Source organism: Podarcis filfolensis, assembly GCF_964270895.1.
Source record: "Podarcis filfolensis genome assembly, chromosome: 8".
In the NCBI taxonomy this organism is placed as follows: domain Eukaryota; kingdom Metazoa; phylum Chordata; class Lepidosauria; order Squamata; family Lacertidae; genus Podarcis; species Podarcis filfolensis.
Window position 1 is genome coordinate 72,284,278 of NC_139611.1, and position 27,940 is coordinate 72,312,217.

General features: G+C 47.9%; 3 protein-coding genes across 5 annotated transcripts in view; 1 reads left to right on the forward strand and 2 right to left on the reverse strand.

Moving 5' to 3' along the window:
- LOC310769052 (membrane-spanning 4-domains subfamily A member 4A-like) overlaps window positions 1-27,940 on the reverse strand; it is a 639,318-nt gene that overhangs the window by 566,217 nt on the left and 45,161 nt on the right. The window lies entirely within an intron of this gene.
- Window positions 1,892-13,021, reverse strand: PSMC4 (proteasome 26S subunit, ATPase 4). Its single transcript, XM_083627596.1, has 11 exons — window positions 12,866-13,021; window positions 9,734-9,832; window positions 7,835-8,021; window positions 7,174-7,320; window positions 6,526-6,635; window positions 5,429-5,522; window positions 5,094-5,261; window positions 3,476-3,552; window positions 2,937-3,105; window positions 2,137-2,192; window positions 1,892-2,028 (listed from the first exon to the last, which is right to left on the reverse strand). Exons 1-11 carry the CDS (start codon window positions 12,899-12,901, stop codon window positions 1,915-1,917), a joined length of 1,257 nt encoding a protein of 418 aa, XP_083483722.1. The 5' UTR covers window positions 12,902-13,021; the 3' UTR covers window positions 1,892-1,914.
- On the forward strand, window positions 14,827-27,688 carry LOC310768590 (uncharacterized protein). Of its 3 annotated transcripts, none has more exons than XM_083626967.1 (7): window positions 14,849-14,952; window positions 17,838-18,794; window positions 19,942-21,059; window positions 22,023-22,131; window positions 24,552-25,175; window positions 26,259-26,419; window positions 27,335-27,688. In XM_083626967.1, the coding sequence occupies exons 2-7, from the start codon at window positions 18,188-18,190 to the stop codon at window positions 27,341-27,343; spliced, it is 2,628 nt and encodes an 875-aa protein (XP_083483093.1). In that variant the 5' UTR covers window positions 14,849-14,952; window positions 17,838-18,187; the 3' UTR covers window positions 27,344-27,688. The 3 variants fall into 3 exon arrangements, with proteins under 3 accessions (XP_083483094.1, XP_083483093.1, XP_083483092.1); XM_083626966.1 differs by having other exon boundaries at window positions 14,871-14,952; window positions 17,852-18,794; XM_083626968.1 differs by lacking the exon at window positions 17,838-18,794 and having other exon boundaries at window positions 14,827-14,952.

Genomic DNA, 27,940 nt, shown 5'->3' on the forward strand with positions numbered 1-27,940 from the left:
AGCTACAGGCACAAGGTCACATTTAAGTCTGCTGCAGCAAACACTCCTAAGAGTCTTGCAGCATATTTAAGACTAATAAATGTATCGCAGCATGAGGTGTTGTGGACTTCATCAGGTGTGTGAAGCATTATCCTGAGTTAGACATATTTACACATGATTCAGGGAGGGAGATTGTAAACAGTCAGAAGGGAGCAAAATGCAGAAAGCAGGTGGTGATAATGGCATTAACAGCAAACATATACTCAAACCTTTGTGGTTCTTAACACAGGCCTCCTCGTATTTGTAAGCCAGTTATCACATGTAATGCAATATTTTAAAAACCTTTCCGTTCAAGGATTGACTCCTTCAAGGGACTGGCGTAACATTTAAGAAACCGTTTTTCTGTACCAGACTACTGTATTGGGATAAAATATAAGGCGCCCCACAAATAACCCAGAGATGCATTTTAAATGAAAGCACACATTCTACTCATGTAAAAACACCAGGCAGGCCCCACAAATAACCCAGAGATGCATTTTAAATAAAAGGACACATTCTACTCATGTAGACCAGACAGGCCCCACAAATACCCCCCCGAGATGCATTTTAGACACATTCTACTCATGTAAAAACATGCTGGGCCGGATTTAGGCGGCGATTGGGCCGGATCCGGTCCCTAGGCCTTAGTTTGCCTACCCATGACATAGAGAGATGGGAGAGCAAATGCTGTGCAGATGCATCTCTTTTGGACAGGGGTCTGTTTTTGTTATTGTTTTTAGCTGCAGGTTGGACAACATGAAAATAGAACAAGCAGCCGCTGCTGCATACTGAGCAGGATCCTTTTTCAGGTGTCACTTTGGCGTTGCAATAAAAAGCTCTTAAAAAATCTAAAAGGGGCATCCTTTTGAAGTACCGGCTTCAACTACAAGCTGTTACCACACCTTGCTGCACTCCGTGCCTCTTCAAAACCGTTCGGAGGGGGGAAATCCATTCCTGTCTTTATTTAACTGGCCGCCGTGTTGTTCAGGGTGAAGAGATTCCCTCTGCTGACAAATGATGTCCAAAGCAGCTCAGACCGGAGGAGGAAGCAGCGCCTTTGTCTACACAAGACCTTTTGGGCACTTTTAAACGCATGGAAATGCTGTGCTCTCCCACCACTGAGCACTGCAGTGCTCATCTCCCTATTCTGAAAAGACAAACGGGACCCCCTAGCAAGAGCAAGACTGGAACATGGGCCAGAGGTTCCCTGCCCATTTCAACTGCCGATCCCAGAACCTTTGGCCTGCCAAGTGCATGCTCCATCATGGAGCTAAAATCTCTCCATACCCTTACTTTCACCGCTGGAGAACAGAGCCAGCTACCACCACCCCACTTTTCAGGGGTCTGATTTGGCTCCTGAAGCAATTTGTTTTGCTTCCCCCTGAAAAGAATCCTTTGCTTTAGGTGGCGAAAGCAAAGAGATAAAGGAGGAGGTGGGGAAAGCCCAGTGCAGTGGTGGTGATGAAACCTTCCCTTTCCCCAATTATCGAATTGATCATCTGAAAGTGTGCATGCTCAAGTGTGAGGTGGCTTCACCTGCTCCTGGCATGCAACCCCCAGAAGGGTTAGCAAAATGTGAATGTGGGGCTTGAGCACCCCCAAAAAAGGTTGGCCACCCCTGTAGAAAACTCAACTAACAGTGTTCCCTGTTAGGCTTAGGAACAAATGCTACATAAGAGGTGGCCATGAATAAACTGTGGGTGGTGTTGGTGGGGTTTGAGTCTTAAGGCGAGGGTAATCTCGTATCCCCACCGAAGAAGGGAGCAACTAAAGTCCTGGGTAATTATTTATTCACAGGATAAATCTCACACACCAACACCAGAGATACCAAAAATGCCCCCGCCCCCCACAGACTGAGACCACCACCTCCGTCTCCATCCTGCTTCTCCCATCTTTTTATTTGTAGAACTCGTGCTCCTGTTCGTCTTTCTTGATGACAGTCTTGTAGGCCTTCTCAAAGTCCTTGGCCAGCACAATGTAACGGTTCTCCCGGACAGCCAGCATGCCAGCCTTAAGGAGACAGGAAGGAAGGGAGAAAGCATGAACGGGTAACATCAGCAGGAAGTAAAAACTTAAAAAAGGGGGAGTACTAACTGCTGTCTAACGTGCGATACTAACCTCTTGGCAAATGGAGTTGATGTCAGCTCCTGAGATCTTATCCGGCCGTGCCACGTCTGGAAGAAAGAGTGAAGGAAAGAGCAGGAGCAAATGGGCCTTGTGTGGCCATTCTAGAAAAGGGGAGAAGACTGGCCTATATAATTGCAAAATCCCCCATTGGGAGCTGCCGCCTTTCCCATTGAAATGAGAAAAGTGTCAGAGGGATGATCAGCAGCTGCTAATTTTGCAATTTTTTTGCCAAGGGGAGCACCTGCCAGGTGCGATGCAACCCTTTCCATGGAAGTAGGAGGTTGGCAGCGGGAGCTGGCAAAATAGTCAGGCGACAGGTACACCCTAGCAGCCAACCCCTGTACTCGAGGATGCTACGGTTACAAACAGTCCAACTGGCCTCTTGCTCTTCACTCCCCTTTATTTAACAGCATTAAATAAAGAACTGGTGACCCCCCAGATGTTGTTGAACTCCCAGCTCCCATCATCCCCAGACATTGTGGCCAATGGCCTGGGATGATGGGAGTTATAGCTCAGCAACTTCTGGACAGCCGCAGGTTTCCTGCCCTGGCTTTATAGCATCAGCTTGCTCCTCATATTCACTGCCAGAAGGATTGGTGGGTAAAGAGGGGTATTTTACCATCCAACTTTAAAAGACAAGAAATAAATTCAGGAAACTTTATTCTGTTAGTAGGTCAAGGGGGGGGGGGCGACACACAAACAAAACATCTCTTAAGCTCAGCTCATTGGCCATTCTTCTAGTCCCCCTGCCCTCCACCTATTTCTTCCCACTGCACTGTCCGGAAGGATACAATCCTCCAGATCCACCTCCTCAGACAGGTTCATCTTGCTGGTGATGGTGGTGAAGATCAACCGTTTTTGGCGCCGGTCCGGCAAGGGAAACTCAATTTTACGATCTAGGCGGCCTGGCCGGAGCAGAGCAGGATCCAGGGTGTCTGCTCGGTTCGTGGCCATTATCACCTAGAAGGGAACCAAGAGAGAACTCCATTAAACCCAACTTCTTGATGCAAAAAAATAATGGGAGGCTCGGGCAGACTGTGAATTTGAGTTTGGTAAGTTAAGTGGAGAAAAGCCAACATTTGTTGGAACCCTTTAGGCAGGGATGGAAACTGGTGGCCTTCCAGATGTTGCTGGACTCCAACTCCCAAGGGGCCCAGGCCAAAACTGAGGGGTGATGGGAGTTGTAGTTCGACAACATTTAGAGAGCCACAGCTTTCCCCATCTTTGCTTTAAATCCAGAGCTTATGCTAAAGAGGGGAATTGCCTTTCTATGCCACTCAACCCTTCCCCTTGCCCACCTCCACCCCCTGCTGCTGCCCAACACACGCACCTTGACGTTAACATTCTGGTCAAAGCCATCCATCTGGTTGAGTAGCTCCAGGAGGATGCGCTGAACCTCCCTATCAGCTGTAGAAAGACCAACAAATTTATCAGCTGGTGCGCCCTGGAAGAGAGAGCTGCCCTTTCCTTTCGCTGCCATACCCAAAGCTGCTTTGCGCTACCAACCCATCTTCAGGGATATTGTGCAAGCCTGGAATGCACCACACTGGCCTGTTAAGCCATGATTCAGAGAACCTCAGGATTTATACAGCTGTCCAAGTTTCAAGTCCTCATTACTGCAGAGAAAAGACTGTTTGGAGGATACGAGACCCACAAACAAGATGCTGCGGTATAGAGTCTGCCTGTCTGGCATTCTAATCAGACAGCCATATCCTTTTACAGGATACACCATTCCAGTCTGCCAATATACTTTTCCATTCTCACCTACCCCCCAGGCTGCTAAGTATGCTCAGGGTTTACTGGGCTGTTTTGGGATACCCTCAGCCTTGGGTATGTTTCCCATTTCTGTAAAATGTGAAGTTTCTCCCAGTCTGCTGCCACCCTCCTTCCTTCTCGTGTGCAGTTGGGTGCCATTTGTTTCCCCATCCCTGGTATACAAGGACAGAAAAGCAAGGACTTCTAGTGGTCTCTGCCCATTTCCATTGCTGGGGATTGAACCAGGGACCTTTCTGCATGCAAGGTGAATGCCCTACTGTTGAGCTTACAGCCCTTCTAACCCTCCCTGCTTCTTCCACACCCAGCTGCCATCCTATTTCTTGCTCAACAAATCCAGATTTGCAACCCCGACTGCACAAAATAAGGTGATCGCCCGCACAAAATATGCCCAATTCACCCAAGTTGAAGAATTTGGAAAAAAAATATATTCCCCCCTAGCAGAAGCATAGGCTCACCTGGGCCAAGTTTGTCGTCTGGCTCTCATAGGCCAACCATATGCAGAGGTCACTATGTTCAACCGACAAAGAACTACGGAAGCCCAGGGTTCTAGCACATTGTGACACTGCAAGGTCGGAGCAACACCTAGAGGAGGCAGCAGGAATTGCAGCAGCCCTACCCAGCCGCCAGGACTCAGGCAGAAACTAGGGGTTACGCAGCAAACGCAGGATTCCCAAACTTATATTTGCTGCCTAATACAGAAGAGGGAACTTCACCATTTCCCCAATCGCTTGCTGGCTCTTTTTATCAGCTGGGGTGTGTGTGTGTGTGGATCTAGTCAAGGGGGTTGGAGCAGCTGGTGAAAGGTTAAAGCAACTTCCTCCAGGTGGTATTTCCCAAATATATTTGAGGCTACAGCAGAGGAAGAGACTGGGAAGCAGGACTACTGCACTAGCTCTGATGACAGCCCAGCCCCCTTGCTCCTTGTCCCTGAAAAGTTTCTATTCCTGCTGGTCATTACAACTTTAATAAGTTCATTTGCTTTCCTCTTCCCTCCCCCATCCCATTTCCTTTTATGCTGCGTCTGTTAAGACTGTAATCCTATGGGCAAGGACTGTCCTGTTTTTACCGATCATATGTAAGCTGCTCTTCCCTAGTTCTTCCCTCTATTCAGGTGGCCACAGTTGCCCAGGAGCCCTGCCCCCCTGCCCCCTTTCCCCCCGTCACCAACTCACCTCCAGTCTGGGCATCAAAGCGCTTTGTGGCAATGGCGTCAATCTCGTCAATGAAAATGATGGCTGGGGCATTCTCTTTGGCCAGGCGGAAGACATCCCGCACCATGCGCGGCCCCTCGCCCAGGTACTTCTGCACAAACTCGGATCCTACTACCCGAATGAAGGCAGCTGGAGGGAAAGGCAGAGTTAGACCCAGCTCCTTTGGCATCCCTCGGTCTCCCAGGGAAACCCATCTTAACGGGGCCACCGCCTTGGGAAGACCAAGGGATGCCAGCAAACCTACACCCAACAGAGTAGTGACGTGTCCAAGGCAAGAGAACTGGTGCCTTGCTCACCTGTGGTGTGATGAGCCACTGCTTTGGCCAACATGGTTTTCCCGCAACCAGGCGGGCCGTACATCAGCACCCCCCGTGGAGGGTCAATGCCGATCTGAAAAAAGGGACGAAAGGTGAGAAAAGAACAACAAAATAGGCCATCTCAAGGGCCCTTGTCACATCTCTCAACAGAATAAAACCCCACTTCCAAGTTGCTGCTTGAGTCTGCTGCTCTGAGTCAAGTTCCACAACATCTGGAGGGCCACAGGTTCCCCATCCCTGCCTTAGATGGTCCAGCCGCTACACCCAGAAGCCTCCCATCCATGCACCAACCACATCCAGATTTTGCTTCAATGATGTTGTTGCATTGGGCACCGACTGGGCTAAGGGCTGGTCCAAGCACTGAGAAGGGCATGCATGAGTAAATCTTGGTGTGCACCCATGTAAAATATCCAGAAATAATAGCCAGGAATCAATTCAGGCTCTGCTTGGGGATCTCCCTCCACTGGCAAGAAGGCACAGATGTTCTCTATACAAAGCAGCCCAAAGATTAAAAGGCAGAAGGTGGGGGCTCAGGACTGATAGCTGCCAGCACATGCAACAAGGGAGGTTTCCCTTTGCTGTGTTTTTCAATCATACAGATGACAACCGACCCAGCTAGGGCAGGAGAAAACACGTGTGCTTTCTTCTTTGTAAAATGAACACAGGCGATGAAGTGCGGAGGATGCAGTTCTCTCTGCAATTCCACCCCACCCACTTCCTGTCCCAAGCAAACAAATATTAATGGGAGCCATTAAGGGTAAGGGCCGTAGCGCAGCAGCAGAGCTTCTGCTCTGCATGCAGAAGGCTGCAAGTTCAATTCCTGGCATCGCCAGAAAACACTGCGAAGGTCCCTGAGCTGAAACCCTTGAGAGTCATTGCCAGTCAGTGGAAAATAGTGAGCTTGATGGGCCAGTGGTCTGACTCAGTATATGGCAGCTTTCTAGGATCACTGTTATTGAAGCAAGCCACTGCGAGCTTTCTAATGGAAAAGTGGCAAATAACTATAGATACATGAATGACCGCCTATTTGTGCACACACTGCACATACTTCCGGCATTGAAATTTAGATCACGTACCTGTTTGTAGAGTTCAAAGTGGGTAAGGGGCAGCTCTACTGCCTCCCTCACTTCCTGCTTCTGAATATCCATCCCACCAATGTCAGCATACATCACGTCTGGTTTCTGATCTGCTCAGAGAAGGGACGGGACCTCAGGTGTTTTCCTGCCCTTGGATCTTTCTACCCTGCTACATTCTTTCAAGTGCCACCTTGATTCCACTGGGCCTTTGTCTTCATAGCCTTGGGCAGCCTTCCCCCCACCCCTGCCTGCTGTTTTGGACTCCAACTCCCATCAGCCCCAGCCAGCACATGCTGGAGCTCCGTTGGAGCCGCAGTTCCAACGTAAACCGCTTCATGCTCCTGGATCTGATGGGCAGTGCGAGCACAGCTTGCTCCAGCGAAAGCACAACCAGGAGCTCACTTTAAGCTCCCAAGTGTTCCTTCGCAGTCATACAAGTACCTGCCTGTCAGGTGTGTAGCAGGCAGGTGGGGTTTGCAAGGAATGTCCTTGCAAGCCAAATTGGGACTTGCGGGTCTGAGGTTCCCCACACCAAGGACTCTGAAGACAGCAAGTGCTGTCTTCTTACTGAAGGCATCCTGGAATCCCTGTCCATAGGCAGCCCATTAACAGGGCTCACCTCTCTGATCCAAGGAAGATTTGCCTTACCTGACGTGAGCATCATGATACTGCTGTCGGCCTCAGGGGGCAATACGTCCACCAAGGCATTGCTGTGTTTATGCAGGGCCACAGAGGCGTTGGGTTTCAGCAGCTCCCGGTCAATGGTGCTCAGGATCCGGACGTAATAGTTGGAGCCTGAAGTGGAGACACACTTATGAGACAAAAGACTGGAAACAGAGGCTGCCAGGGAGAAAAGCCAGCTCTTTTTCTCAAGCTGCAATGTAAGGGGAGGGGAGGGCTGGCGCCCACACTTGGCATCCCTGGGCAGCTGCCAGAGCCCCAGCACCCTGGCAGTGCCAAACAATGATACTTGCCTCCCTTTACTTCTCCAGCCCTCCCCAAATCACACACACACACACACACACACACACACACACTGAGCAGTGCCAGGTCTCTGAGTCTAGCTGCCATTTAAGTTTCCCACAATTCCCCTGGTGTTGTGTCACTTGGGGCATTGTGGGAAATCTGAATGGCAGTCCTTGGCAGTTCAGTACAGATCAGAATAAAATGATTGCTATTAGCCGCCACCACCACCTGGGGCACACAAACAGAGCAGGGCCCCTGCCAGAGCGGACTTTGTCCACTGCCTCCTCAAACCTGGAGCTGGCCCATTGCAGGTAGATGGGCTGGAGGAAAGAAGGGACTGTACCTGTGGTGGAACCAACAATGGCTGTGTTCTGATCCACGGCCTCCAGGAACTGGCCAATGACCAGCGGAATGCTCTGGATTCGTTTCACCTCCTCCTGGGCGTGCAGAAACTCCTTCTTTAGGTTCTTCTGCTCATCTTTGATGTACTCCTCTTGAACTTCCAGGAACTCCAGCTCTTGCTGCAATTTCTACAGGGGGCACACCGAAATCCTCCTCAAACCTCCTCCTTCTGCACCAGCTGAATTACCACTCATGATATCATAGGAACGCGTAGGAAGGTGCCTTACACAGTCAGAGCACTGCTCCATCTAGCCAACCCTGACTGGCAGCAGCTCTGCAGGGTTTCAGGCAGAGGTCTCTCCCCAGCCCTACCAGGGGATGAACCTGGGACCTTCTGCACTTAGAGCGGATCCTTTGCCACTGAACTACAGCCCTTCTCTGTATGCAGCGAGCACAGACTTCTGCATCCACACCACTGCCCCCTCAACACTACAACTATAGCAGACAAGCTGTGTAGCCAGGGAGGTTGGGAATTTTGATCTTAAGAGTGTGAGATCTTCTACATACTGCAGAATCTGAATTATATCGATTTTTTAAAAAAAGAAAGTCACAGAGAAAACTTTCAGAAAGGTAGAATAATTATACTCCTTCCCCACAGACCTGAACCTCTGCCTCTATGCCCTTACTGCTTCTCCTTAATATCTCTTCTGTTCAACTTCCTAGTCCTTAAGAAAAAACAGTAATTCCTAAGCAGCTAATTCACACTCCAGTCAACAACATACACCTGAGACCAACAATACAAAGACATTTGTTATATAAAGTGCAGTAACTCAAACTGTACACAGAATTCCCAGTGCCGTCACATTTGCATAAAGACACTGCAATAATGGCAGTTTTGTTTTCGATCCCATTCATAATGATCCACAACATGCAATTCAACCTTGCCTTGTGGCAGTAAATTGCATAAATTAATTTCTGCAAGGTATTAACATTCCACAAAAAATTAATTCGGACAGAGCAGGCCAGAAACAATTTGTAACACATCTTTGCACCTTTCTGTCAAAAACGGCACTGCAGCAATGGTGCCCCTAACTCTTCTACTGTTCCACCAGTTTGCCTCTATAATGGCAACCTCTGTGGCTCTGCTGCTAGCTTGTCAAACAGTGATGGGGAATATTTGACCTGCGGGTCTCTCATCATATGTGATGTCACGCATGCAGCAGGTGGTGAAGTGTTTGCAAAGAAACAATCTGGAGGCTTAAGGTGTGCTCCCGATTTCTTTTCATGGCAAGCACTGCTGGAATTCAGCACCTTTTGAATTTGGCACCAAGTGCAAGCCCCAAAGACTGGTCCTGCTCGGGAGCTCCTGGATGGAAGTGGAGTTAATCCCTGCTGAAAGCAGGATTTGAAGGCACCACTGATCAACTGAGATGCCTCTGGGATCAGCTGAACCGAGGAATTCCCAAGTGCAGCCAAACTGATGGGCAGCGTTTGCAAAAGAATAGCAAGGGTACTTAGCCCACAGTCCTGATTCTCTCCTTTGAAGCTGAGTTACATGCTGATGTCAGGTGATTGACAGGGGAGTGGCCTGTCCACCCAGCAAAGTGGCTCCCAAGGAATCATAGAATCATAGAGTTGGAAGGGTCCATGAGGGTCATCTTGTCCAACCCCCTGCAATGCAGGAATCGTTTGCCCAACATGAGGCTCGAACCCACAACTCTGAGATTAAGAGAATCACGCTTTACCAACTGAGCTATCCTGGGAGCTTAGGATCCAGCCTGCCAACGCGTTCCTGTTTCCCACCCCTGTTCTAGAGTGAAGGACCACACAACAGTTCCCTCCAGCGCCACAAACAGAGCGCTACAACCTCACAGCTGAACAAGATCACCAGGTAGCTCACCTTATAACGGCTGTACAGGTCCTCCACATCCTCAGCCTCAGGAACTAGGAAGGAGAGGCCAGTCTGAGGCCTAGAGATGGAGAGAGCTGGAAGCTCATCCTAGAATCAGGGAACACAAAGAAATGAGAATGTAGAGTTATCTGGGAAACTTTCACCCCCTGCACTGCACATGTCACCTGGCTAAGTTGGGGGACCTGAGGCTCCCTAGATGTTGCCGCAGTAAAATGCCTGTCATTCGTAGCCATGCAGGCTCAAGCTGGTGGAAGCTGGGAGTCCACTGAGCTGACTGAATGACAGGGGAGCAAGCCAAAGGAACAGTCCAGGAAAAAGATTAAGTTTTGCTGCAGCCTCCTCCTACGCAGGTTTTATCAGAGGCCAAGTTCTGCTACCTGTATCTATGTCGCAAGTTTAGGACAACTTTAGGACAAATTCCAAAGGCATAGTTGTGCTAAAAACTTCCCCTCTTCGAGTTGTAATAAATGTCCCGAACCCAGCAATGAGGACACGCGACTGGAAGTTTAGCTCTTTATTGGCAAAGAACACGATATCAGCTCCTAAGGGGCGAAAATCCCAGGCACCGCTCCTGCTAAACAGCTAGCTAGGCATTGCCTTCTTCAGACCTGTGCTCCAACCCAGACAGCTGGAGCAACTGTGTGACCATGCTTCCCTCAACACATTTAAACACCCTTGTGGTGTGCACAAGCAAACAACTTCTCCTGCGTAGCATCTCCAGCTACTCCTGTCACTTTAAGCCCCTTGTTGTCCTTGGAGACAGCTGGAGAGGGGATAGAGGAGATTCTAAGAGCTCCCATCTCTCTCTGGGACTGCCTATTCCTCCTCTGCGCCTTCATGCAACTCTTCTTCCTCCTCCTCTTCTCCTGACTCTGACTGCCAGGCCTCTTCCCCTTGCCTCATGTGAGGTCTAAGGTAAAGGTAAAGGGACCCCTGACCATTAGGTCCAGTCGTGGCCGACTCTGGGGTTGCGGCGCTCATCTCGCTTTATTGGCTGAGGGAGCCGGCGTACAGCTTCCGGGTCATGTGGCCAGCATAACTAAGCCGTTTCTGGCAAACCAGAGCAGCGCACGGAAACGCTGTTTACCTTCCCGCCGGAAGCGGTACCTATTTATCTATTTGCACTTTGACGTGCTTTCGAACTGCTAGGTTGGCAGAAGCAGGGACCGAGCAACGGGAGCTCACCCCGTCGCAGGGATTCGAACCGTCAACCTTCTGATCAGCAAGTCCTAGGTTCTGTGGTTTAACCCACAGCGCCACCCGCGTCCCCTCATGTGAGGTCTAAAACCCCACAAATTGCTGGCCCTTTCTCCCGGATCATCCTTCTCTGCCCATCCTTTGGACACCTGCCTATCCCTGACAATAAACCACCAAGCACTTTGCACAGTCCAAATCAGCACACTGATATTAATTATTGTTGTTTCACAAATCAGACTGCAACACAATGCTGTTGCGTACCCCCTCCTCTAACAGAAGCTCTAACAGCAGAAGAGGGGACAATCATTACCTCTTTTTGCCTGGCACCTGAAGATATGTAACCATGGTGCCAGGCAAGCTTCCAAAGGGAGAACATTTCGCAAATGAGGAGCCACTGTTGAAAAGGCCCCATTCTTGTGATGCTACCCTCCGGATCCAGCAGGGAGGGGGAATGTGAAGAAGGACCTCTGATGATGATCACAGGGTCAGGGTTGGTTCAGATAGGGAGAGGCGAGGCGGTCCTTGAAGTATTGCAGTCATGAGCCGTTTAAGGCTTTATAGATCAAAAGCAACACTTTGAATTGTTTGTTTGTTACATTTAAGTCAGCATCTGAAACACCAGCATCTGCCGAACCACAATAATCATTTAGTCTGAAAAAACCCACAACCAAGATTTGGCAACACTTTAAACGAGATCAAGATTAATTAGCAATGGAATGGGATGTAGCAGGAGAAGGAAAGCAGGAGCCTGAAAGAGGAAACCTAAATACGTGTCTACCCAGAGAGAAGTCCCACAGGGGAAGGGCCACAGCTCAGTGGTAAAGCCAGTGTTGGTGCCAGATTATTTTGATCAGTAGGCAAGGCCAACTACTTGTACCCACACAATAAATAAATAAATGCTAACTTCAATGTTCAGAAACATGTTTAGTAGAAAAATTGGAAAGCACAAAAACTTAGTTCCGATAAATGTATTTTGAACTGCAAGAATAAGTAATACAACCATCTTTGATTGCCTTTCTCAAATACAAAAGAAAATGTTTTAGCACACAAATCATTTTTAACAACCTTGTGAACTGAGATGTTAAAATTCAAGTCTCTTTTAAAAAGCTTCCATTTCAGGCGCATCCAACTATCACTCTGTGTGCCTTCCCCCTTTTTCTAATTTTGTCACCCACTCCTTCGGGTCAAGTGCTGCCAAGCCAACTGGAAGCCTCTTTTCCGCAGCATCCCTTGAGCGTATGTAAGCTTTTCTAAGTTCTAGAAACCGGGTTCAGAATGTACAAGTGAAACACGTATCGGGAATTCGTAAGATGTAAAAAAAATGTAATCCGTTATTTAAAAAAAAAAAACTGTGCCTCTCCGAGGCCGGTACTGCTCACCCCCCTCTGAGGCCTATGCCCCTTGAGGCTACCTACCTACCTAGCTGGCCTACTACTAGCTGACAGCCTTGGGAGAAGCATCTGTTTTGAGTGCAGAAGAAAATCCCAGTTTGGATCCCCAGGCAGGGCTGGGAGAGGATCCCTGCCTGAAACTCCGGAGAGCCTGGCCGCTGCCAGTCAGTGCAAGCAGCACTGAGTCAGTGTCCTGACTGAGTACAAGGCACCTCCCTGCGCCCCTGTGCCCAATGGGGCCGACTCCTGTCTCAGGGTTGCTGCTTACAGGGCTTTCTATGGGGCCGGGGGAAGTGGGGTCCAGTGGGGCAAAGAGCGAAAAGGCCACGGTCCTCCTCCGGCTCCTCCAGGGCCCCAGCAGCCCCGCAGTGACTCGGCACCTCGACCGTCCCCCGCCGGCCCTCTAGGGCTTCAGCACCGCCGCCTCGGCCCCAAAGCAGCAGAGACGGGGTGGGGGGAGGACGGCGAAGGAGGAAGATCCGGCCCGGCGCCGCCTTTCCTTCTCCACGACGCGCGTCCCGGCCTCCCTTACCTGCGTTTTCTCCACCAGGATCCCGATCTCCTCCATTTCTCAGCTTAACAAGGCCAGGCTGCTCTTCGCCGCTTCCGGGAGAAGCTGCCGGAAGCTGGCAGAGAGGCTGACGGGAGATGTAGTCCTTTTCGAGAAAAGAGATGAAGGGGCGGGGAAAGTAGCCGGCGGGGCGGGGGTCGGGGCGGCGAATGATGGGAGTCGTAGGCCAGGCTGCCGCTTTGCAACCCGGAGCCTATTTGGAACCGGGACTTAGGGCAGGGGAGTTTTCGGATTGTTGGATGAGGAGCTGGAGCCCCAACCGCATTTGGAGGCCCGAGTAATAATAATAATAATAATAATTTAATTTATACCCTGCCAAGACCGGGCTCAGGGTGGCTAACAACCCATAATAAAAACAAGTTGATCAAAATACAATTTAAAAGATTAAGATACAACATTAAGACATTAGGATGCAGTCTCTTCATAGGAGGAGAAAGGAAAAAGAAAGAGGGGGAGGGAATCAAACTGATTCTAAGCCAAAGGCCAGGTGGAACAACTCTCTCTTACAAGCCCTGCGGAAAGAAATCAGATCCGGCAGGGCCCTGGTCTCATGAGACAGAGCATTCCACCAGGCCGGAGCCAGTGTTGAGAAGGCCCTGGCTCTGGTTGAGGCTAATCTAACTTCCTTAGGGACCTCTAGGGTGTTGCTATATGTGGACCTTAAGGTCCTCTGTGGGGCATACCGGGAGAGGCGGTCCCGTAGGTACAATGGGTCCTAGGCCATGAAGGGCTTTAAAGGTCAAAACCAGCACCTTAAATCTGACCCTGTACTCCACCGGCAACCAATGCAGCTGGAAAAGCACTGGGTGAATATGCTCCCATGGCATATTCATGGCAGCATAATTGTGGCGCCTGAACAGGTGGTCCCTGCATAATTGTGGTGCCTGAGCCCTGTTTCTTCCTGCCGTTTGCTTTCGCGGGCTAAGAGCCCGCTTTGTCAGATGGACGGAGCGTCGCTTCATGCAGGGACGAAGCCTGTAATCATTGAAGGAGCACCGCCAGTGCAAATTCCAGTGGTAGATGCACGGGCTTGCGTGCATACATTAAAGCACATTTCCCACTCAGGCCAGAGAACCACGAGAACTGTAGTTTTGCCCCTCGCAGAGCTATGCTTCCCAGCACCCTTTAAACTACAGCTCCCAGGATGTTTCCTGGGGCGCCTGTGCGCTATATAGGCATGATGTGTAAGTATGCAAGCACAGTCCACTATTGGATGCTGAGAACCGGCTCGCGCCAGCCCTGCACTGCGCCCCTCCGGTTAATCTCGCAGCAGGTTGCACGCGGGATCGTGGAGTGGTTTGGATCCCCCAAACTCAGAATCCGGAGTTGCAAAACGCCGCACCGGTTGCAGGAATGAAGGTCGCTTCGGTAGCGTTGTCCCCTCCAGCCTCTTCCCGGACCAGGGCAGAGCTCAGTTTGCGCCTGCAGAAACGGCGCACTTTCAACGTCTTAACAAATAAATCAGTTTCCCACTCGAAATTAAAAGACTCAAATCAGAAAGATACATCTGCTTCGGGGATGGTTGCGCCTGATGCTCAGTAACAGGCAGGGTAAAATCCTGGGATTTCTCCATTGCTTTCTATGGGCTGTGCGCGCGAGGGCGTTTTTATAGGTTCCTGGGCACCGTCCATTTACTCCTCGTGTCATTCTACCACATTTCCTATCTCTACTAACGGGCCCGGCAGATGGTAAGAAGATACCCTGCGTTCCCACCTTGCCGCCTCTCTTGACTGACAGGAGCGCCGGGCGAATGGCCTCTCCGTTCCCCGCCCACTTCCCTCTGATCGACAAGAGCTCTCAGCCAAATCCCGTCGTCGTTTCCTGGGACAAGAAATGGGTGTCGGTGGAGTTGAGGCGGGGGGGAGGGGGAGAGAAAGAGAGATTAATCCTACCCCCGAGCCCCGCCTCTTGCCCGTGTGAGTGACAAGCCGGCGAGTCAATGAGTGCCCCTCACAGCCGAAACAACCCGGCTCACCTATTGGCTGAGGCTGTGGGCGGGTTCGCAGCCGGAGCGGCTCCTCCCCTTTATAGTGGTTCTTTAACAGCAGGTAGGTAGGGAGGTGGTTTTCGGTGCCCTGGAGCGGGTGGGGGAGGGGGAGGCGAGTTCGTCCACCCTCCGGCGGCGGGAAGGGAGGCCGCCTGAGGTGATTTCTGCCTCGGGGAATGGCGGCGGAGAGGGGCGGCGCCAGGGCTGGGGGTGAAGGGGGCTCCTTGGCCTTAGCGGGCTCCTTCCCTGCCCAGGAAACGGTACCCGTTTGCCCTTCAGCCGAGAGCATCTCTCCCGCCCCTTTTCAACGGCCTGTTGAGAGAAATCGGGGGGCTTCAGGCCCTTTTTAAAAAGTGCATTTTGAAATATATAAATTCCTAGATCTACGACTATATAAATAATTGCAGTAAGAAACGCGTGTTTTCAAAAGGGGTTGTTGTTGTTGTTGGGGTGTCCATGTGTGAAGGGAGGGTATTATTTTTTCTGATTCGTTTAATTATTTACTTCTTTCTGTCCTGTATTTTGTTCTATGAACCCCCTTGAGATCTTATGATGAAGGGAGGTATATAAATCTAATAAATAATAACAATAGTGATAATAAATATTTGTTACCAATAATAATAATGTACTAAATAAGCCTAATCTTAAGTGTCTGGAGCTAAAACAGGACCCTTGGCTAATCGCTGCAGCTCAGCCTTTCTGCAAGCCAGGTGAAAAGCTGGCTTTCCTAGCTTAGGTTTTTTGATTTGTAAATTTTGTTTATTCTATTTCTGTCCTCAAGGAAGGGTGCAGCGTTTTTCGTATGCAGACCTGATTTTTCTCCTCATGGCAACCCTGCGAGGGAGGCTAGGCTGAGAGATAGTGCTCACACCCACACCATACGTTAAAAAGCACTCTGATACAGATCTTGGGGTTGGTTCTTCAGGGAGCAAGTGGTTTCAGATGGGAAGGTCTGAACGCACAAGTGGCTTGCACCCTAATATCAGGGAGATTGCACCAGTCGCATCACAACCTTATTCTTTAAGAGTCTCCCTTACCTCACACTTCTTAAACGGAAGCAGAAAGGTGGGTGGAGACCAGATGCAAAGGCAGATAAAACTCATTTGCCTTGAATTGTTTATGTAGAAGTAGGAATTGTGGTAGCTCTATCTTGTTGCATAGAGGCAAGGAAAGAAGCATTTGCTAAAATTCCTTTTTTTTTACACAACAAACAAAAATAACCACCCAGTAACTCTTTTGTACTTCCACTACATCTGGACATCTGAATTAGAATTGGAGGTGGCTTTTGGGCCATCTAGAACAACTTTTTTTCTGAGGAGAAAAAATGATTTGGGGAGCGGTGGGAGTAGACACAATGCACATCTGGTTTCTTTCTTCAAAATGGTAGAATTGGTTTCTCTTAAGCTTATCCTTTGTGGTAATAGAATCGAGAATAGAATAGAATAGGTAATTGGAGAGGGCTGTACTACTCCAATGCCTGCTGATCCCTGCCCCCATTTTATTGCAGAAAATTTCTGCAGCCTGAATAGATGGCTGTTCATTCTCTGATTGAAGATGTCCAGCATGGGACCCACTTTGGTTGATTGGTTCCATTATCAAACTGTTCTTAGTAATAAGAAATGTTGGCATCCGTCTGTCTCTAGAGACAATGGAGGGCACCTCTAGAAGTCAAACGGTTAGAAAATCACAGCACCTGCTGTGGCTGCAGAGGCTGATAACTTGTTATGTGTAAGCAGCACCATAGTGACCTCCCCAGGGCGTAAGCCTGGGCAGTGTGTTTGGAGGGCCTAGGCTGCTCAGACGACAAGACCCACCCCACGGCCTCGCTGATGTGGTCCAAAGGAAAGCAGAGCAATACATTTGGCACCTGCTTGGCTGTAGGAGTTGCCGGAAGGAGGTGTACAAAGTGCTACCCAACTGTCTTGGGGACTGCATTTCGGATTTGTGTAGGGTTTACCCCGTAGACTTTTCTTCTAATGATATCCCGCAAGGCAGCAGAGGTTTAGGATAAGTTTTCCTTTTCCTAGATGGGCTACCTTCTCATGTTGAAAAGCTCCATCTGCCCAGAAATCTGCTCTTCTGTAAGTTAAATCCATCTATTTCTTCCTTCTGGGGTAGCAGGAGACAGGTGTTTTTTCTTTTGCATCACAGCCATTCAGGTATTTGAAAAGTGCAGTATTGCACACACAAACATCCCACACCCTTCCCCAGGGTAAAATAAATGGTCTGTTCTTTCAACCTTTCCTCATAAGACTTTTTCATATTTCTGACTATCTTCGTTGTCCTACTCTAAACCTGTTCCAATTTGTCTGCATTCTTCTTAAAGTGTGGTGCCCAGAACTGGACATAGTTCTCATATGGAGGTTTTATTAATATAGAATGAAACGGAACTCTTACTTCTTGTGACTTGGAAACAATGTTGCCTAAATCATTAGTTTACTTTTACACTCTAGAGACACAAGGATACAGGGTTAACAAAATAAAAAGCTAAAAACAAACACAGTTTTAAGATTAATAGTGTTTTGAAGGTTAAGATTAAAGGTGTGTTCTTCAGGTTAAAAAATGAAGAGTGTTTAGACAAATGAACAGTGTCAGACTTCGGCTGGATGACCATGGGCCAGTCACTATCTTTCAGCCTAACCTACCTCACCGTGTTGTTGTGGAGTTAGAACAATGAAAGTCCCTTTGTAAACTGCCCTGTATTTGGAAGAAAGTTGAAAAACAAATATTTAGCCATAATTCTTATCTTCACCATGTTTTTAAGCACCTGGGGAACTAGGATTTTTCCAGCATCTATTAGTGACAGCTGCATCTTCTGTTGTTTTAGCAGGTGAATAAGACTAGCTGACATTTAGTGTGAACAGATACCCTACTTTCCTGAAACTGAGTATACATACAAACCAGTGACTTTCTTACTGGATTAACCTTGGGTTGTTGTTAACCTAGCTTCCTTCCTACAGGAGAAGCAGTACTCTAATGGCATTTTCTTATGAGCTGGTGACCTGCCCTGGATTGATTCCACTCCATCTAGTATGAATGGAAAGATGTAGCTATTGTGGCCGCCCTGAGTTCAAATTCCTGGGTTTGGCAGCTGCAGGAAGCTCTGTATAAATGACACATGGAGGTGGGTCAAGCATCACCTACAAGGCGTTCCTTGCATGGAGATTGGGAACCTTGAAATCCCTTGCATTTAAATTCCCTTTCTTTGTATCTGAGTTGCCGGTGCATGGACTTCCATAGGCCAGACTTTTCGCATCTTAACTTCCGCCAACAAAACTCTTCGATTTTCCTTGGTAATGATGAGGCGTGACAGACCACAAGAGCGGGCAGCCAGCTGGCCAGCAGAGCACATCAAGGTGCTCCTTGCCCTGTGGACCGAGGCGGCAGTCACTCACGATCTTAGTTCTCATGGGAGGAACCGCGCAGTGTATGATGGCATTTCCCAGCGCCTCGCAGAAATGGGCATTTACCGAACCGGGGACCAGTGCCGGGAGAAAATGAAAGGCTTGAAAGTGGCTTACCGGAAAGCAAAAGAAAATAACTCAGTTGGGCGACCACCCATCAAGTGTCCATTTTATGATGAGATCGACCAGATAATGACACAGTATATAAACTGCAGACCAGGCTTTCCCTCTGAAGCTGGTGAGGGGTCCAGTATCTCTGCAGACAGACAGGAAGGCATTTCTATATCTGAGCCCTGGGGGACCCAGTCTAGCATCAGTGAGCGGTGGGGGTCTCAGGTCTCTGGGCACTGGTTGTCACAGACTGCTGCCTCTGAAAGCCAAGGGACTGATGAATTCAGCTATGCCCAGGCAGAGTCTCAGGATGCCTTCGGTGAGATCCAAGTCATCCCAGTTCAAGTGAAAGAAGAGGAATCGGAAGATGAAATATCACCTGAGCTTGGTAAGCTCCATTGTTCATTTTGCCTGGTTTATTTCAGCAGAGCTCCTCCTGAAGGATACCTCAGGTGGGCCTGACATCTTTGATTTGAATTACTTGTTTAACTAGAGCCTTTTACTGGGTATTTAGCCTCCAAGGCCTCTGACCTGCACTTCCCTATATTCTTGGCACCCACATATGTGTCATGTGCTTGCTTCTCCTCTGCTCTCCTGAGAAGACTTTCTAGATGCCTCTCAAGTTCTGCTGTCTTTGTCCCCTTGTAATCTTTTTTGCCTGTAGCAAAATTGCACTTTATTGTTTCATAATCAGACCAAAAATAGCTTAGACTTGGACAGTTGGGGCACCTGTCCAAGATGAATGTATTCCATGCAAGAGACTACTATGACACCAACTAGGGTAATGAATTGCATCACCTTCATCCCTTTGGACTGCAGGATCCTCCATTATAAATAACATGCTCTCCTTCTAGTTTGTTAGCCTTGTCCAGTTGATTCATCTTGAACTTTAAGATTGTCCCTTAAAGGTCAAAAGCTCCTAGCACCATATGTACATATGCATCCAAGTGGGTGCAAGTCGTACTAATTTCATCATAATTTGTCATCTGGGTAGCTTCAATACAGCTGTTTTTACCTACACCTTGCCCACAATTTCAGGGTCAGTTCCAGCAGAAACTTTTTTGCACTCATGGGGCCACGATTTAAAAAGTGATTCTGCATATGCTTACATTTTAAAATGTTACAGTGGTGTTAGTTTTTCTAAATAGAGATCCTAGATCACTGCCCTTGGACTCATTCTGCAAAAGGTACATGACAATCAAATAAAAGCCAAATCATGCATCATGTAGGTCATGGGTGTTGTATGTCTGAATGCTCTCCCAGGTCAAAAAGCTAAAGTACTTTCCCCATAGGCGCTAACTTTCCACAGGGAGGGAAATTGGATGTAGAGGAGTACAAAAGCTTGGTTTCTTAACATGCATTCTGAAGTGATTTAATCCTGTGAGGATTGTAGTGGTTGCTTTTTTGGACGTTTGAATCAGCTCTCATTCCTTATGGACCAGCATGCTCTGTCACTAAGGTGGAATGTATCCTGGGTATATGCACACCATTGCATTTCTCTGGATATTCATTGTGCTTTGTTGCTTTCCTTATAGATGTGGCCTCTCCTATAGTGATGGAGACCCAGCCTGCACCAAGACATCTCATATCCATGCTTGACCAACGTCCCCACCTCCGAACCCGGAAGCAAAAAGCTCAGGGAGATGGGCAGTCCAGCTTCCCAAGGGGCACTGGCCAGAAATATGGGCGTTCACATCAGCTGGAAGTGCAGAGAATGCAGAGACAGGTTGCTAGCCAAGCGGAGGAGAAGCAGAGTTTAGCAGAGTTCATCCAGCATGACAGGGAGATGCGCCGGGAGGATAGGGAGTTCCAGGCCCAGCTCTTTGAGAAGCTTTTTCAGAAGCAAACCGAGCTTGTCCAAGCACTGACTCAGCGACCTCCTCCCAGTCCTACCTCCACCGCTTGTACCAACGCTTTGCACACTTTGCAGGTGTCAACAAAGAATGGAGCAGGAACCGCTGCAGGCCCTGGCTCACAGCTACAGGCTTTGCTAGAACAGATAATGCAAGCTGATGTAGCAGGAAAGGGCTTAACCAGACTTCCTGTGAAGGAGGCACTTGGAGGAGCAGTGAAAGTGCCCCCTGAAGTGCAGTATTGGACTGCTGAAGAGATACTGAGATGGCTACTATCTCAGCAGTCTCCTGGAGACCAATGCCAAGAGGTTCTGACAGGCCTGAGGCCTCCTCCTGTTGCAGGGCACATGGGAGCAACAGGAAAGGGTGATAACCCAGGGGCACACCTCTCTGTTTTGAATCCATTGTGTGATTCCTACCAGAGTTCTGGACAGCAAGATAAAGGCCAACTTCATAGCAAGACCCAACAACTCTGCGGCAGCAATTGTGCTAAAGCACTGGAAACAGACATAGACTTAGAGACACAGCGTCAGTCTTTCAGGCAGTTCCGCTACCAGGAAGCCCAGGGACCCCAAGAGGTTTACAGGTGCCTGTGGGGACTTTCCTATCAATGGCTGAGGCCAGATGTCCGCAGCAAAGAGCAGATCATGGAGCTGCTGGTTGTTGAGCAGTTTTTGAATATTTTGCCTGACGAAATCCAGACTTTGGTACGTGAATGTCAGCCAGAAAACGGCAAGGAGGCTGTGGCCCTGGCAGAGAGGTTTCAGCTTCACTTTGAGTCCAAGAGGCAAAGGGATCAGGTAGGATCATATTTCTGATTATTTCTGATTCTTGCTTGGAGCTGACCTTACACAGGTTTCTCCTTGGCCAAAGGACACCAGATAGAAACCTAAGAATTCTAGCCCTCAGCTTTTAGAAGGAAGGGACAGAGATTTGCGGCAGGGCAGGGCCAGGTTGGGGATTGAGTAGGCAGGAACAGTATGTTCTGCAAGGCACAGAAGCCTGTCTTCTGATTCCTGGAAACCATGCCTGCTGTTCCCTTGGGTTTCTTGGCCTTTGGTTAACACTGTATGGCAGGGGTGCAGAACTGGATTCAGATGGTAATCTGGATCCTTATCTCTGCTTACTGGCAGGCTACGTTTGGCAGGTAGACAATCGAACCACACAGCACTTCCAAGCCCCAACAATCCAAGCAAATAGTTGGTGCTTGAGGAGCCTTGAGTGCATTGCTTCCCAAGCACTGGCAATCAGCTGATAGTCTGTGGTGTTTGGAAAGCACTGTGCAAGGGGCTTTGCAGGCATCACCAACCAGCTGAATGTCAGTGCCTGTAAAGCGCCTTTCATCCAAGCCTTGTCTTTATCTATTCCCCACTTCACATCATCTTGGGTGTTGCTTGGCCAAAAAGGGAAAGGCAGACCTGGCCTGCTGTGTGACTATTCAAACTTTTTCTAGACAACTATGATGGCAGAGTTTGCTTTTTAGAAACAACAGACATTTCATTAGTACAAAACATCAGATTCTTAGCAACACATCCATGTAAGTAGGATACACTCAGTCTGGTTAGGACTTGGGTGTATATAGTAGGATTCAGTCTTTAAGGAACATTTAGAATGAGTTGGCTCTCCAGTAACAAACAGCAAGTTTAAATCATCCATGGTTCACAGATAATGGGGACCAACACCGACATCCTTGGTGAAAGTAAAGGGCCTGTTAACTTGAGCAGAAGGTGATGAATGCAGATGTGGCATTCTTACTGTTCCAGGCACAGGTGATATCCGATGACATGGTAGCAGATTCCCCCCAAGAAGAATTGGATGAGGTTCGGAGACCATCTTCCATCAAAGACAGTCAAGAAAACCCTAGGAAAGTTGGTAAGGAATGCCTTCCTAGATTGCATTAGGCCATAGAACTCCACCCTTACTTTTCCAGGTTCATGGGATTACTTGTTGAGGAAATGCCTGACATCATTTCTCCCTCACCTGCCACTCCTCGTAGTAATTACATCTATTGCTTGGCAGCAAACCTGCTCCTGCTTTCATCTGCTTAACGTAAGGGCTCTAAAATAAAATTTACTCCGAATTCTACCACTTTCTCCTTTAAGCGCTTCATGCTACAAGAGACTACACTATAATAATAATAATAATAATAATAATAATAATAATAATAATAATTTATTATTTATACCCCGCCCATCTGGCTGGGCCTCCCCAGCCACTCTGGGCGGCTTCCATAAAAACCAAAAATACAATAAAATATCACACGTTAAAAACTTCCCTGAACAGGGCTGCCTTAAGATGTCTTCTGAATGTCAGGTAGTTGTTTATCACTTTGACATCTGCTGGAAGGGCGTTCCACAGGGCGGGCGCCACTACCGAGAAGGCCCTCTGCCTGGTTCCCTGTAGCTTTGCTTCTCGCAATGAGGGAACCGCCAGAAGGCCCTCGGCGCTGGACCTCAGCGTCCGGGCAGAATGATGGGGGTGGAGACGCTCCTTCAGGTATACTGGACCGAGGCCGTTTAGGGCTTTAAAGGTCAGCACCAACACTTTGAATTGTGCTCGGAAACGTACTGGGAGCCAATGTAGGTCTTTCAAGACCGGTGTTATATGGTCTCGGCGGCCGCCCCCAGTCACCAGTCTAGCTGCCGCATTCTGGATTAGTTGTAGTTTCCGAGTCACCTTCAAAGGTAGCCCCACGTAGAGTGCATTGCAGTAGTCCAAGCGGGAGATAACCAGAGCATGCACCACTCTGGCGAGACAGTCCGCAGGCAGATAGGGTCTCAGCCTACGTACCAGATGGAGCTGATAAACAGCTGCCCTGGACACAGATTTGACCTGTGCCTCCATGGACAGCTGTGAGTCCAAAATGACTCCCAGGCTGCGCACCTGGTCCTTCAGGGGCACAGTTACCCCATTCAGGACCAGGGAATCCTCCACACCTGCCCGCCTCCTGTCCCCCAAAAACAGTACTTCTGTCTTGTCAGGATTCAACCTCAATCTGTTAGCCGCCATCCATCCTCCAACCGCTTCCAGACACTCACACAGGACCTTCACCGCCCTCACTGGTTCTGATTTAAAAGAGAGGTAGAGCTGGGTATCATCCGCATACTGATGAACACCTTCCCAGCTGCCTTCTCAGGGGCCAGAGAGTATAGTAGATTCTGAACAGATAGGTTTGGCCAATTATTTATGTTTAGGACAGCAGAAGTGGTTTTGCGTGGAATTTGCAACCCTTCCATATTTCCCTCTTCACACTGGGATGATTGGAACTACTGCTAAATACAGGATCATGGTTGTAAGGACGCTTTGATTGGTAATTATTTTTCCCTTTAAAAATTTTTTTATTAATTTTTGTAGAGTTGGATGGGACTAACATCTAGTGAGTCAAATCCTGCACTGCTAAACAAGAGCATTAATACAATTCAGCCCACACCTACATGTCTTCTGTCAACAAACAAAATAGCAGATGAAACCACAGGAACCACCAAAACAAAGAAAATGGTATTAAAGGGATTTATAAATTGCCATGCCTGCAAGTAATATGAACATACTCTGGTTTCTCTTCAGATCATATAAATCTTTCACCTATGCAAATATAAGTTGTAACTACAGTTGTATGATAATTACAACAATTTCTCAAAATGCCTCAAATTATTATGATGAGATCTCCAGGACTGTGTCCTGTTTCATGCTTCAAAATTATGTTCACTAGCCAATCTGATCTTCAGGGGAAAAGATCCTGTCAGTCAGATTTTTAACATGAAGAAAAACTATCTTCCAAGTCGCCTTAAGGGAATTTTTATTCAGACTCGTTGAAAGGGTGGCAGGGGTATGTTTCTTTGTTTACACGGGGTGGAAAAGGTATGCCACACTTCAAAAGATAAAATACATTACTATGCAGAGTGTGAGTTCTCTTTAGGATATTGTGATATATTAAGTGTCATTATTGAGTGGGCCTTGAGAACACACTTTTTCTCAGTCTCCATTCATCATCTGTAATATGGAAATAACGGTAACCCACCTCAGGGTTTTTGTGGTAGAGGAAGACTGCCAAGCATCTTTTGCATTCAGAGGGCTGCATTCATGATTATTCATGGCCCTTCCTGATGATTTGTATCATAAGAAACCTGTTAAATAAGGAAACCTGATCCTCTAGGGGTGAGTGGAGCCCTGTGGCATCAGTGGGCCTGGAACCCAGATCTTCTGATTCCCAGCCTAGGGCCTTAACCACAAGCCCATCTGTTATTTTTCTATCTTGGCAGGTCTCTCAAGATAAACTTATTCTCCACCTTCAGGTACAGAAGCACACCTTCGGCTGAGGAAGAGACCAAAGTCAGGTCCAAGGGAACGGACTGTGGCCACAGAAGATGGAGAACGTGGAGAGGCAACAAAGCAAAGGAAGCTGAATGATAACTCAGAGGAGACATCTGAGGCTGGGGAGAAAGCTAAGCAAATGCCAACCCCTGCACCAGGAAAGCAAGCCGGGAAAGCGAAAGGGCGGGGAAGATCTGTTTCCGGGTGCAATGTTGCTGTGGCTGTAGAGAGTCTGGTTGAGGGGGAAGCTAAGATGGAGGGCAGTGGTAGGGTTTCAGAGGCTCTGAACGGGGTGCTGTCTTCTAAATCATCATGTGAGCAGAAAGCAACAGCTGGCCTTGGGCCATCTCAACTGGTCTTTGACAAGGATGGCAATGCGTCCTGCCCCCAAGCAGGGAATGATGGTCACATATCTCCGGAGGCAGATAGACCTTCACTCAGCGACAGCATTGAGATGTTGCTGCACTCTCCCTGGAGTGGAAACGGCAGTGGCGACACCACCCACGATGGGCCACCAGGCTCCAGAATGCTACCTCCATGTGCCAGTTGCACCGTATTGAAGGCTGAGCTGGACACTGTGCGTGAGGAGCTCCGACTAACCCAAGGTAACTGTTGGCATGAGCAGACAGCAGCTGTTTCATTGTGGTGCCATGGGTTGCCTTTCGGGCCCTCTCAGGCACCTATATTGTGGCTGCATGGAACTGGTGGGTTCCGTATTATGCCAACTCATGGGAATGCAAGTGAAAACAAGACTCGCACATGGCAAGTTCCACTGCCTCCTTCTGTCATAATGTCCAGGAGCACCTGCCATGTGAACAACGCATTGATGCTGAGTGATGTAGCAGATGCTTCTAGATGCTATGGCATGAAGTGAGAGAACCCCCATGGTGGCATACTCCAGTGGGGTGTGTGGTATTGTCTTTTGTGTTACTGTATTTTGTGTTTGTATGTTGCAAACTGCCCTGTGAGCTTTGGTTGAAGGGTGGTATATAAATTTAACAAATCAGCATAATCCACACATCACTTTGCACATTTAATACAGAGCGTGTATTAGATATAGTATATGTAAATTTAAATTTAATTAAATAAAAACGGCACAGCTTGTCAAGTGAACACAAGCAAAGAAGAGATGATATCATGGTATGATGATCTAGAAAAAGCTTTGCAGAAGTGGGTTTTGAGCACGGATTTAAAGCAAGGGAGGCAAATGGTGATTAGATAGTGATTATTCCAGACATAGAAAGTGGCACAATAACAGGCAGAAGGGGAGAGGTGAACAATAGCAGATAAAAGGAGAGATAAAAGTTAGAATGATAACAGATGAGAGATAGAAGCTGAGAGTGAAGAACTTTATACTTAATGATTTGCACTCTAGGGTTTTAAAGCTAGTGCAACAAAAAAAGGGAAGGGTGTGAGGTGTATATTATAAGACTTCAAAAAAGAAAGAAATAGATTATTGACTAATGAAAGATGGCAGAAAGAAATGTTTTGGGGGTGGCCAACCTGTGCCCCCCCCAGCCAGCACAACCAATGGTCAGTGTTTGTGGGAGCTGTAATCCCAACATCATCTGCAGGACCACTGGTTAACTACTACTGTTCAAATAAGAATTGTTGGCAATGCTACCTGGAAGTCGTACTGACTGCTCCATCAATGAGGGTTGTTACATTTATTTTTTTCATTTGTACAGCTTCCACACTATATGGGTTGAGTGGTACCTCTTTACAAGACTTATCAGAGGCTCTTGGCACTATTGTGCACATCCTCAGCAACAGGAAGTCACTGTCAGCAACAAACACATCCCAGAATGTTGCCGAAATTCCCAGCAGGCCAGCATGGCGAGAGAGAAATGTAAGTCTCCTCTCTTTGCTATCCATGTTTAAAAGCAAACTGTTCTTTCCATGTTTTCTACCTCTCATTTTTTCCTTTTCAGCAACAAACGCTTGTTATCATGCCTCTCTCCATACTGATAAGTTTGAATAATTCGTAAAATGTAGGCAGTCTAGCCTGAAGAGGGCTTACTGGTTCCCTTTTCTCTTGGTCTAGATCAGGGTTGGGATCAGGCCTGCGAAGAGCTTGTCTGAGGCCTCTGGTGGGAGTCTTGTTAGATTAAAGTTATAAACTCAACCAGAAAAGCAGTCACTCCCTGGAGGGTCCCCCCAACCAGCTTAGTCCTCCAAAGCCTGGGAAAAGTGTACCTGGCTGCCCCACCCTGTTCTACACTGGCTGGTTGGGATACCTGTGGCCTTCCAGCTGTTGGATTCCCATCACCCCACCCAACATGGCCTGTGATAAGGGATGGTGGGAGCTATGGTCCAATAACATCTAGAGGTCACCAGGTTCCTCATCCCTGCTCCAATACAGTGCCCTCACAGGACTGCTTGGTCTGCTCAAACTGGGTGGCTTCATTGGAGCTTGGGGAAGGCAACCAGTGTGGGAGCAGACCAGGCCAAAGTGCCATTCCGGAAGTAATTATCCAGGTACCAGATGAAAAAGACAGCCGTCAGGACTCTGAAGTCTTCTTTTAACAGTTTGGTTTCCTCTTGTTTCTTAATGAGAAGTTAAAACAAATTTCTGAATATCTGGTATTGGATACTTTTGGGAGATGGAGGACAGATTGAAGCAGTTGAGGAATGTTGAAAGTGACATTGGTTTCTGGAAAATCTTTAAATCATTTCTACTGTTAGTTTCTGTGGTAAGTTTTCATTTCCTGAATGTAATATATATAAAATGTTTAATTGGATACTAACTTTGCTCTCTCCTCAGCATTTCTGAAACATAAGCTGAGCATCAAGAAATTGAGCATCAAGAAATTCAGCAGCAATATTGACCTTAGGATGAGGACCTGAATTAAAAGGAAAAAGCTCCTTCAGCTCTCGATTGTCTGAGACAACCAATCTTGCTACATTCATTCTCTTTTGTCCCTGACCCCCACCCTTAGCATATCATGTAAGTTGCTCAGACTGCAGCAGGCTCTAGAGCTGAAGCTCTTTGCCTGCTGTGGTGCAAATGTTGACTGTCATTACTGTCCTTCTAATGTTACTCTAGGATTTGTTTGTTTTTATACTGTAGTACCTGTTTCTTTCCTGCTTAGCTCTAAATAAAGCAACTGGGAACGTTTTTGTATATTGTCTGTGGGCACTAAATAGCATGGGTGTTGAGCCAATTGGCACAGATTCCTGTTCAGGCCTTAAGTCAGAAGTACCTGAATCAAAGGTGCACACTGCCTCCAGAGGGAAAACTGTACTAGGCAAAGGCTGTGAAATGGTCTAGTTTAGTCTTTATGTTTAGTCAATTTTTCATACCTTGAAAGTTAAAAAAAGAACCATGGACTCTGGTTCTTACCATAGTGCTTGAAGGTATGAGCAAAAA

Excerpts from the sequence above, each read along its gene's own strand:
- PSMC4 (XM_083627596.1), bottom strand. The coding sequence starts at position 12,901 with ATGGAGGAGATCGGGATCCTGGTGGAGAAAACGCAG. Across the intron at positions 6,636-7,173 it reads TATCATGATGCTCACGTCAG|ATCAGAAACCAGACGTGATG; the intron begins GTAAGGCAAATC and ends TTCTCTGAGCAG. Across the intron at positions 5,523-6,525 it reads ACTTTGAACTCTACAAACAG|ATCGGCATTGACCCTCCACG; the intron begins GTACGTGATCTA and ends CCCTTTTTTCAG.
- LOC310768590 (XM_083626967.1), top strand. The coding sequence starts at position 18,188 with ATGATGAGGCGTGACAGACCACAAGAGCGGGCAGCCAGCTGGCCAGCA. Across the intron at positions 21,060-22,022 it reads CCAAGAGGCAAAGGGATCAG|GCACAGGTGATATCCGATGA; the intron begins GTAGGATCATAT and ends TTACTGTTCCAG. Across the intron at positions 25,176-26,258 it reads GGAGCTCCGACTAACCCAAG|CTTCCACACTATATGGGTTG; the intron begins GTAACTGTTGGC and ends TCATTTGTACAG.